At 59.1% G+C, this 11,045-nt stretch overlaps 1 protein-coding gene and 1 non-coding gene across 2 annotated transcripts in view; one reads left to right on the top strand and one right to left on the bottom strand.

Moving 5' to 3' along the window:
• The first annotated feature begins 6,543 nt into the window (after window positions 1-6,543).
• MYH6 (myosin heavy chain 6) overlaps window positions 6,544-11,045 on the top strand; it is a 23,703-nt gene continuing 19,201 nt past the window's right edge. Inside the window, exons 1-8 of the mRNA XM_007449563.1 lie at window positions 6,544-6,748; window positions 7,883-8,026; window positions 8,271-8,427; window positions 8,525-8,552; window positions 8,838-8,949; window positions 9,218-9,310; window positions 10,277-10,340; window positions 10,592-10,690. Of these exons, the coding sequence (XP_007449625.1) occupies window positions 6,548-6,748; window positions 7,883-8,026; window positions 8,271-8,427; window positions 8,525-8,552; window positions 8,838-8,949; window positions 9,218-9,310; window positions 10,277-10,340; window positions 10,592-10,690 (898 nt within the window). The 5' untranslated portion in view covers window positions 6,544-6,547. The remainder of the gene's footprint in view (window positions 6,749-7,882; window positions 8,027-8,270; window positions 8,428-8,524; window positions 8,553-8,837; window positions 8,950-9,217; window positions 9,311-10,276; window positions 10,341-10,591; window positions 10,691-11,045) is intronic.
• On the bottom strand, window positions 9,991-10,063 carry TRNAR-CCU (transfer RNA arginine (anticodon CCU)). Its single transcript has one exon. It is a non-coding gene; the product is annotated as a tRNA-Arg (tRNA).

Here is an 11,045-nt window from a genome sequence, read left to right as displayed (position 1 = left end):
AGATCCTGCCTCTAGACTTTTCTTTTTCTTTTTTTTTTTTTTCTTTTTTGCAATACGCGGGCCTCTCACTGTTGTGGCCTCTCCCGTTGCGGAGCACAGGCTCCGGACGCACAGGCTCAGCAGCCATGGCTCACGGGTCCAGCCGCTCCGCGGCATGTGGGATCTTCCCGGACCGGGGCACGAACCCGTGTTCCCTGCATCGGCAGGCGGACTCTCAACCACTGCGCCACCAGGGAAGCCCCTAGACTTTTCTTCACAGTCTGCCAGCCACAGGAACACAAGGACATGGACACGGGGTGGGGGTGGGTGCTCCAGAGGAGGAGTCCAGACCCAGGAGGCCTCCCTAGGGAGCCTGTGAGGCTCTGAGCATCCTCGGTGCAGCCCTGCCAAGTGCTCCCCTTCAGCTTCTCCTCAGCAGGGGACACCTCTCCTGCCAGCCCTCTCCCTGGCCCAGAGACCCTGGGAGTTAAGGGAGATTTAGGGAAGCCCTTAAGGCTCTCCTAGAGCAAGTGAGCCCACCTGCATGGACCTACACCCCAGATCTGATCAACACTACCCTCACCTCTGACAATACTGAAGCTGGGCTGTGGGGAGGAGGTTTGGTGTGTAAGGGTGCCCCCTGAGGCGTGACCCACTTGGGCAGGTGGGCCCCCAGCCCCGGTCTGAGGCAGGTATCTGAGGGGGCACAAGGACTTGCATCCATAGCCCACCGCCTTCCAGACACGGCCTCCATGGTGTCCAACCACCTCCCCACCACGACCACGACCACTGTACCCTAGGCCACCTTCCTCTCCTCGCCTCCTCCCGGGGCCTGGCCCTTGGTCCAAGGCGCTCCATTCTTCTCCCTCGCTACTTCCCACAGTAGCTTCCGTTCCCAGGACCCTCCTCGTCTGGTCTTGCTGGAAGACCGGGGTCCTTTGGCCCATTTAGAGCAGGCCATGGAGGGGAGGCAGGCAGAGGAGGGATTGGGGAGAGTCACGTGTGAGCAGGGCCCCGGGGAAGGGAGGGGAGGGGATGGGTTGCCGGAGGGCTGGAAAGTGGAGGAAGGAGCAGGCTCCCCTGCAACAAAACAAGCCTAGCCCCCCTGGAGTCGCTGCCACACCTGGGCTGCTCAGGGAAGGCCTGGGACTATGGGCCACAGAGAGCAGGGGCTTGGGAGGCCCTGAACCCGTGTTCCCTGCATCGGCAGGCGGACTCTCAACCACTGCGCCACCAGGGAAGCCCCTAGACTTTTCTTCACAGTCTGCCAGCCACAGGAACACAAGGACATGGACACGGGGTGGGGGTGGGTGCTCCAGAGGAGGAGTCCAGACCCAGGAGGCCTCCCTAGGGAGCCTGTGAGGCTCTGAGCATCCTCGGTGCAGCCCTGCCAAGTGCTCCCCTTCAGCTTCTCCTCAGCAGGGGACACCTCTCCTGCCAGCCCTCTCCCTGGCCCAGAGACCCTGGGAGTTAAGGGAGATTTAGGGAAGCCCTTAAGGCTCTCCTAGAGCAAGTGAGCCCACCTGCATGGACCTACACCCCAGATCTGATCAACACTACCCTCACCTCTGACAATACTGAAGCTGGGCTGTGGGGAGGAGGTTTGGTGTGTAAGGGTGCCCCCTGAGGCGTGACCCACTTGGGCAGGTGGGCCCCCAGCCCCGGTCTGAGGCAGGTATCTGAGGGGGCACAAGGACTTGCATCCATAGCCCACCGCCTTCCAGACACGGCCTCCATGGTGTCCAACCACCTCCCCACCACGACCACGACCACTGTACCCTAGGCCACCTTCCTCTCCTCGCCTCCTCCCGGGGCCTGGCCCTTGGTCCAAGGCGCTCCATTCTTCTCCCTCGCTACTTCCCACAGTAGCTTCCGTTCCCAGGACCCTCCTCGTCTGGTCTTGCTGGAAGACCGGGGTCCTTTGGCCCATTTAGAGCAGGCCATGGAGGGGAGGCAGGCAGAGGAGGGATTGGGGAGAGTCACGTGTGAGCAGGGCCCCGGGGAAGGGAGGGGAGGGGATGGGTTGCCGGAGGGCTGGAAAGTGGAGGAAGGAGCAGGCTCCCCTGCAACAAAACAAGCCTAGCCCCCCTGGAGTCGCTGCCACACCTGGGCTGCTCAGGGAAGGCCTGGGACTATGGGCCACAGAGAGCAGGGGCTTGGGAGGCCCTGGCCTGAATCTCCCCCATGCACCACACACAGCCATTCTGGGCTCTGAGCTCCCAATGCAGCAGCCAGGAAGAAGGGAATGCCAGTATTAGAGAACGGGAGGAGAGGGACAGGGGAGAAGGGGAATAGGGAAGACCTGGGCTTCCCTGGTGGCGCAGCGGTTGAGAGCCCGCCTGCCGACGCAGGGTGCACGGGTTCGTTCCCCGGTCTGGGAGGATCCCGTGTGCCGCGGAGCGGCTGGGCCCGTGAACCGTGGCCGCTGGGCCTGTGCATCCGCGGCCTGTGCTCCACGGCGGGAGGGGCCGCAGGAGTGAGAGGCCCGCGTACCGCCAAAAAAAACCACAAAAAACCAAAGGCAAGACCTGAGGAGCGGGGCAGTGGAGAGAGAGGGAGAGGGCTCAAAAACCTGGAGGACGGTGACCAGGGAAACCAACAGAGAGAAAAGATGGAGGAAGTGCTGTGTCCTCCCTTGGAAAGACCCACAGCCTGTCCCACCTCTCTCCTCATACCCTCCTCCACTCTCCTCGCCTAGCACGGCCCCTCTTCCTAGGAAGGACCTGGAGAGCAATGAGGAGATAAGTGAAGGAAAGAGAGGGACACACTTGAAATGGGAGACGCAGGGGATGCCCAGAGAATCCAAGCTCCCAGAGCAGAGGAGAGAGGCTGAAGAACAGCCAGAGACTGGGCAGCAGACTGGGGGGTGGGGGGCAGTTGACAGGGCTGACAGCTGAGCCACAGAAAGAGGGTGCTGAGAGAGGATGGGAGAGGAGACAGGGAGGGTGAGCCTTGGATCGAGAAGCTGGGAGAGCGAGGTGGGGCGGTACTGGGCAAAGGAGAGAATCCTGGGTCACCTTCAGATGCAAGCAAAATCAGGAAAGTGGAGAACAGTCAGGTTAGAGAGAAGCGGATGAAGACCCTGGAGCAGGGTGTGGAGGCAGAGATGGGACAGGCAGAGAGCAAGCTGACGGTGGGCTTAGAAAAGGCAGAGACTCATGGAAGTGCAGGCGTGTCAGATCCCGCAATGGGCAGAAACATGGTGCCAGGGAGAATCAGAGGCCAGGCCCAACTTTGAGACAGGGAACCAGGCAGAGGGAAAGGGATGCAGACATACAGGGAGCCAGGCAAAAGAGGGGCAACCCGGTGCCAAGGCTAGCCCTGCCTCCTCGTCCCCTTTCCTGTGGCAGGAGTCTCCATCCCGTGCCCTCACTGGCCAGGACTTCTAGCAGAATGAGGAGTTGCTTTAGGAGGCAGTTGAGGGAGGACGGAGAGCAGGGATGGATGTGAGAGCTGGGGAGAGAAGGGGGCCTAGGAAAGGGAGAGAAGGGCAAACCAGAGCAGACGGGGGGGTAGATCCCTGGGACCAATTTAACCCCTCCCCTCCTCCTCCTTCCACAGGAGACAGTGGGAACTGCCTGCCTACCCCTCACCCCCACTCCACCTGTACCCAGTCTGGCCTGTTCAGGACATAGGGGTCCCTGAGGACAAAGCCTAGTCTTTGTCATCTGGGCCTGACCCAGCTTGACCCGGTGTTCTCAGCCCCTTATCATGTCCCCGTGGCAATGGGAACCAGGCAGTGGCGCACTGGGCCACAGGTTGACCCCCAGCTTGCACACTAGGTCCTCCAGTGACCTAGAGCTGGGCACAAGTAGCTTACATCCCCTGGGGGAACAATTTGGCATATGCACCTGCCGGAGATGGGAATGTGGGGTTGATTCAGGTCCCCCCAAGGACACTGGATATGGAGTGCAGGTTCCCTGCAGACAGATGTATCCCTGAGTCCATTAATGGGGCAGTGGAAGGTCCTAAGGAGTTGGTGCCTTGGGGGAGAGACCACATATTTGGCGGAAAGCAGAGAAGTTGACCCCTGTCCGTCCTACCCACCTCCCCACTCTAGAGCTATATTGAGAGGTGACAGGAGATGGTTTGGGAGGGGCAGCTGGGAGAGCGTTCCTGGGTGTGAGGGTGTAGGGCAAGCCAGGGCAGGGGAGTCTGGCTTTGTTTCCTGCACACAATGTCCACTTAGGCATAACAGGCATGGCCTGTTGAAGACCTGACACCTACCGCCTCTGAGAGGCGGCATCACTGGAGGCTGGGGACGGGGCCCCTGGGGGCCTGGGGCGCTGGGGGACACCCACGAAGACGGACGTGTGAGTATGAGCCCCACGACGGTTGGGAGGGAGCTCTGGGGTTCTACCTGGGGAGGGGGAGCAGACGGCAGAGCCCCTGCGGAACGCAGAGCTTGGGGCCCAGCTCCTGTAAATGCCTGGGGCGGCCAGGACCCCAGCCAGCCTCAGCAGCACCTGCACCCTCTGGCAGCCCAGAGAGGTGGAAGGGAGCAGCCCCCACCCGCTCCCGCCTCAGGCCCTGGGATTAATGCCTCTTGCCCCTCCCCACCCTACCCCCGCCCCTCACCGGGAGCAGAGGGTGGCAGAGGAGGGGTAAAAGCTTATGTGTGCAAATGTGTGTTTCGGTGTGCATGAAAGCAAGAAGGAAAATCTGCAACCTTAAGTGTGTAAGTGTGAAATATCTGTATGCGTGTGTTTAAGAATGGGCACGGACCCATGGTGGCCAAGGCCACGTGTGAGGGTGCTGGACTGTGGGTCTGGGTGCGAATCTGCTTTGGTGGTGTGGGGAAATCCCTTCCCCTGTTTGAGCAGTTAGACGGTGGTCACTGTATCAGAAGCAGCAGGGGAGGGGCTGGGGGCTCCAGATGTGTCCCCAGAGTAACGCAGCCTCACGTTCCCAGGAGGACACCTGCCTGCAGACTTGAGGACCAGAAGGAAACCAGGACCGCACAGAGAGGACAGCATGGCAATTCTTTTCCTGACAAAAGGAAACTGAGTCAAGGATCTGGGAAGCAGAGCCCCTCCCTGGGCATCCTGGCTCCAGCTGCCAGTCCCCAGCACCAGGGGACTCCAGGTCCAGAGAGAGTGGGGAGTTGCTCCCAGCCTGGGCTGTGTGAGGACAGGCTGGGGAGGAAAGGAGGGACGGGAGCCCGTGGTTGGGGGCAGGGGACAAGCATCTGGCCTGCAGGAGAAGGTGGCCCTCACCCAGTGTGCTCAACTCACCCTTCAGGTTAAAAATAACCAAGGTAAGCGCCTGGTGTTGCGGGGGCAGTGGTGTGAGAAGTCCTGTCTTCCCACTATCTGCCCATCAGTGCTTTGGAGGGGAGGAATGTGCCCAAGGACTAAAAAAAGGGCCTGGAGCCAGAGGGGCTAGGGCGACAGACCTTTCATGGGCAAATCTGGAGGCCCTCTTGTCCTCTTGTCACCTCCAGAGCCAAGGGATCAAGGGAGGAGGGGCTGGGAGAGGAGAGAGGTGGGAGGGAGGGTCCCTAGGGAAGGACTCCAAATTTAGGCAGTGGGTGGGTGCAGCAGGATATAAAGGATCATGCTCTAGGGACAGACTGACACTCCTCTGAACCAGGTAAGATGGGGTTTGGGTGGGAGCTCCGTAGCTAGCCCTCAGAGCCCCCAACTTGAGGGGAACGGCGGTGCGGGTCAGTCGGAGGCCCAAGGGTTCTGCTAAAACTGACTTTCTCCAGCCCTGGGAAGTTTCCACTGACAGAGGGGAGCTTCCAAGGGGAAAACCAGAAACCTCTTTCCTTCTCGCATCCGTATTTCTTTCCCTGCATCTGTCCTCTCCTGCTTTCTGTATCCTGCGTGTGCTTTCTCCATGTTTGTCCCTCCTTGGATGGTTTCCCTCTCTTTGTCCAATTTCATTTTGCCTCTTGGTCTTTGTCAGTACTTGTCACTATCATACTTCTTTGTCTGTCTCTCCTCCTGCCCTTCACAGCTGCGTGTTCTGATCTCCTTGCCTCTCCGTTTCCAACTCGGATTCCACATCCCACTCCTCTCACTTTTACTAGCTCTGCATCCTTTTTTTCCTGTCTCCCTGCTTCTCATCTGCCCCTGACTGCCCACGTCGGTCTGTCCCACTCGGCTGGCTCTCGGTTTAGCCTCCCGGCTTCTTCCCACGGGCCTGCCTCCGTTGTTCCTCATTCTCCTTGTCTGTTCTTCCCTCTGCCTGGCTGTACCTCTGTGGCTCCGTGGTCCAGAGTCTCCAGGATTCTCTGTGAAGAGATCGTCGGGTGAGAACCACCCCAATTTTCTCCTGGAAGCCAGGTTGCTGCACCTGGCTTCTCCCCGTCTCTCCTCTGAGCAGCTCAGCACCTCGCCTTAGCAAACTGTAGCCAACTCCACCCCACACAGATCCCTCACAGATTCTCCTTCAGCTTCACATCAGAGGGCAAGGGAAGCAGAACCCAAGTTGGGGAGGGCTGGACCCAGGCCAGGTAGGGAGGTGAGAGTGATAGGACCCAGGTGGTGAGGGGGTGGGGCAGAGGGCAATGCCACCCACTGAGGCCTGGGCCCTCCTGTCTCAGCCGCAGAGGAGGGACAAGATGACCGATGCCCAGATGGCCGATTTCGGGGCGGCGGCCCAGTACCTCCGCAAGTCAGAGAAGGAGCGTCTAGAGGCCCAGACCCGGCCTTTCGACATCCGCACTGAGTGCTTCGTGCCGGATGACAAGGAAGAGTTTGTCAAGGCCAAGATCTTGTCTCGGGAGGGAGGCAAGGTCACTGCCGAGACGGAGAATGGCAAGGTGCGTGGGGCACAGCATGGGGTGGTGGGTGCAGGGGTGGAGCCACATGCAGTGGGAGCTGAGGGGCTCTGGAGAAGAGCCAAAGCCAGCGGGGGTGCTGGATGAGCCCCGCTCGAGAAGCCCAGCATCTGAGTGAGAACTGACCTTTCTTGTTAGGTCTGAGCAGGTGTAACGAGGCCCCACGCCAGCCCGTTGCCAGAGAGGATGCTGGCGGCCGAAAACCTCAGCTGGCTTCCTCCTCAGGAGGGACTTGTAGATAAAGAGGGCATAGACACAGCATCAAATGAAGCTCCCTTCTCAAGCCTGCGTCCCTCCACTCTGCCTCAGTTTCCTCCATGAACCGAGTCTCCCCAGTCCTCCCCAGCCATACCAAGAGCAAACTTTTACCGATGAACGCAAAGAGCAGGAACTCTTACGCAGAATGTTCAGTCCAGGACTGACAACTGGCACTCAGAAATCCACAGTCCTGGTCCCTCATGCCAGCCATGAGAACTGCCACTGGTCAGCAGCAGTGGCTCAGAACCTCTGGGGACTTTGACCCTGAACCCAGCTCTGCCACTAGCAGCCACCATGCTGGCAAATCATTTAGTTTTTCGATCCACAGCTTTCTCCACTGTAAAAAAATGCTGGAATACCTACTTGCAGGATCTCATGACGTCAGGGCACGGCAAACTGACCAGTGGCGATCAAACCATTTGACAGTGACCAATGAAGAGTGTAGGGTAGATGGGTGAGATGTTTCTCCGTTAGTGGCAAGGTTCGCCCTGAGCAACTGATGCCCTGAAGTACTCCCCCCAGGAGCCAGGGTGAGGTGTGTGTGCACAGGTCAGAGAGCGGCCAGCCCTAAACAATTAGGCAGGGACTGAAAGGTGATGCTCATGGGCACAGGGTCTGGGGAACTGGCAAGACACAGGGACTCTAAGACAGTCCCTGGGAAGGGAGAGACAGTGGGCAGGTAAATTTTCTGGTGTCATGGGAAGCTATGGGCTAGGGCCCAGGCACTGGTGAGAGAAGAGCTAGGGGAGCGAGGCCAGGTCACAGCCTGTACTCTGGGAGGAGGTAAGTGGGCGAGGCTGGCAAGGGTCCTGGTGGGAGTGTGGTCACCTCTGTCCTACTGCCCCACCCCCTCCCCAGACGGGGACCGTGAAGGAGGACCAGGTGTTGCAGCAGAACCCGCCCAAGTTCGACAAGATCGAGGACATGGCCATGCTGACCTTCCTGCACGAGCCTGCTGTGCTTTTCAACCTCAAGGAGCGCTACGCAGCCTGGATGATCTATGTGAGTGTGTCCTGCACACGGCGGGCAGACTGTCCTGCACAGAGTCCAAAGTAGGCCGGGGCGATTCTCTCACGGGGAGGGGGTTGGAACTCTCCCAAAGGGCTCTCTGCCCCTATCCCATCCCTGGTCAGCTGCAGGAAGAGAGGAGCCAGCTGGGCTGACCAGGGACTCCTCTGCCTGTCACCACTGCCCATCCCAGGCTCTCCCTTCCAACTTCTCATGACTGCCCTATTTCCCGCTTCAGACCTACTCGGGCCTCTTCTGCGTCACCGTCAACCCCTACAAGTGGCTGCCGGTGTACAACGCCGAGGTGGTGGCCGCCTACCGGGGCAAGAAGAGGAGCGAGGCGCCGCCCCATATCTTCTCCATCTCCGACAACGCCTACCAGTACATGCTGACAGGTAGGCCGGCTGCTCCGACCTGTGGCCCCTCAGCCCCACACCCGTGGACCTGGGCCCTCAGCCCTGACCCCATTGCTTCTGCTCTTTTCTCTTCCAGATCGGGAGAACCAGTCAATCCTCATCACGTGAGCAAACACCATCCACCCACAGAGGGGCGTGGGCTGGGGGGGACCCAGGCTGATTCCTGGGGCTGATGGGGTGGGGAGAAAATGTTTAAGGCGGAGACTGCAAGGAACTGGGCTCTGCGAGGACTGCCGGAGTGACCTACAGTGCTGGGCAGACTCTGCAGGGAGCTGGGCCCCGGGGGAGGAGATTAGACGGCTGGGACTCTGAGAGAGGAGGGTGCAGTGCTGAACTTCGAATGGAGGACGGTGGGAATCTGGGTTCTGATGGGTCCCTGTTGCCCGCAGCGGAGAATCTGGGGCAGGGAAGACTGTGAACACGAAACGTGTCATCCAGTACTTTGCCAGCATCGCAGCCATAGGTGACCGTGGCAAGAAGGACAACGTCAATGCAACCAAGGTGCCGGGTGGGCCACGGGCTAGGCAGAGGGGGGATGGGGGGTGGGCTGACCAGGTGACCCCTAGCCCTGCCCTGGGAAACAGTGTGGACTGCACCCCTGAGCCCAGTGCTCAAGACCTACCTGGCAGGAGACACACACTCTGTGGTCTGAATATGACCCGTTGGAGCTGCAGACCCCCCAGCAGTCCATCCAGCCACACCCCCGCCCTCCCCACCACCATCTGGAGGTGGACTGGAGATGCAGCCCCGCGCTCTGCTCCCTCTGCAGGGCACCCTGGAGGACCAGATCATCCAGGCCAACCCCGCCCTGGAGGCCTTCGGCAACGCCAAGACCGTCCGGAACGACAACTCCTCCCGCTTCGTGAGTGCACCTGACCACTGCCAACTGGCCTCATGCGGCCTCAACAAGAAAAGGGGGGTGCAGTTTTGCCAACAGTCACCCCACCTGGTTGATTGTCCTGCATTTGGTATGGGGATATCAAATCACACACACACACACACACACACACACACACACACACACACACACTCCAAACCCTCCCCACTCAGCCTGGCCCCCGAGTGCTGGGAACTCAAGAAAAGAGACGCAGAGCTACCACAGCTGTTCCAGAGCTGAGTAACAGGGCTGATTTGGGTCACATTCTAGATTTTCCTTAGCTCTTTTCCAAAGGCTCTTTTCCAAAGAGACTTTTCCAAAGCTCTTCCACACTGGAAGTGGGAAGAGAGCATGGGCATTGGAGCCAATTCCCCAGCATTCCATCTGCCCAGCAAGTCCCCACACCTCTCTGAGCCCCAGTTCCTTCATCAGTGAGACGGAGGTAGTATTATCTACCTTGCTGGTTATTGGGAGAATTACGAGAGATCATATCAGGGGTACAAACAGGACACATTCTATCAGTGCTCATTCCTGTGTCATTTCTTTCTTTTTTAAAAAAGTATTTATTTATTTATTTGGCTGAGCTGGGTCTTCAGTTGTGGCACGTGGGATCTTCATTGTGGCATGTGGGATCTCTACTTGTGGCATGCAGGATCTATTAATAGTTCCCTGACCAGGGATTGAACCTGGGCCCCCTGCATTAGGAGAGCAGGGTCCTAACAGCTGGACCACCAGGGAAGTCCCCTCCTGTGTCATTTCTGCTCAGAGATCCCTGGGTGGCATGTGGGGATGGGCATCCTCTTCCCTGTTTTACTGATACTAAACTGGGATTCCAAAGAAGTCATTTACATTTCCAGAACTGTCCAGGGTGTTCTGGGCTGCTATGAGGTCCAGGATCTCCATGCGTCTCTTCTGGCCAGTTCTCTCACTCTTTGTCCCATCTGCCCCCAGGGGAAATTCATCAGGATCCACTTTGGAGCCACTGGAAAGCTGGCTTCTGCAGACATAGAAACCTGTGAGTACGTGGGGAGCCCCGCCCACACCTCTGGTTCATTCCCGCTGGATGCCCCACCTCAACATTTCCCCTCCGTCTTCTGTCTCTGTCTACATTTGCCTCTTGGCTTTAGAATTCTTCTTCCTTTAAACTGTATCTTTCCCCGGGCTCTCTCTCCACTTGCCGCGAGAGCCCTTCTCCCCTGACCTCCACCCTTTGGCTGGCTCGGCTTTTTCCCTCCTTACCTGCCTGCCCCCCTCTCCTCGCTTCAGATCTCCTGGAGAAGTCCCGGGTGATCTTCCAGCTGAAGGCTGAGAGGAACTACCACATCTTCTACCAGATCCTGTCCAACAAGAAGCCAGAGCTGCTGGGTGAGCCCAGCCCGATGGCCCCGCTGCCCCCAGCGCCCTCCGCAAGCCCGCCTGTGCAGGGCAGATCCCTCCTCCTCACCCGTCCCGCCAGCCTGCTCACCCCCCCCTCCTTCCATCTGCCCGTTGCCTTTCTCTTCCTCCCTCACCTTGGACTCCCCTGGGTCAATTCTTGCCTCCCTCTCCACGCTTCCTTGCTGCTTTACCCCTTCTCCTCTGCATTTGCCTCCCCTTCTCCCACCTGTCATTCGCCCACGGTCCTCCCACCCTGGGTCCTCGCCGCCCACTTTTCCTTTTCTTCTGGGTCCTCCCCTTGGTCCTTGCTGACGGTCCTCCTCTCTACCTGCTCCCGCTCTTC

This window comes from Lipotes vexillifer, unplaced genomic scaffold (genome assembly GCF_000442215.2).
Source record: "Lipotes vexillifer unplaced genomic scaffold, Lipotes_vexillifer_v1.1 scaffold1093, whole genome shotgun sequence".
In the NCBI taxonomy this organism is placed as follows: domain Eukaryota; kingdom Metazoa; phylum Chordata; class Mammalia; order Artiodactyla; family Lipotidae; genus Lipotes; species Lipotes vexillifer.
This window is presented reverse-complemented; position numbering and strand designations above follow the sequence as displayed.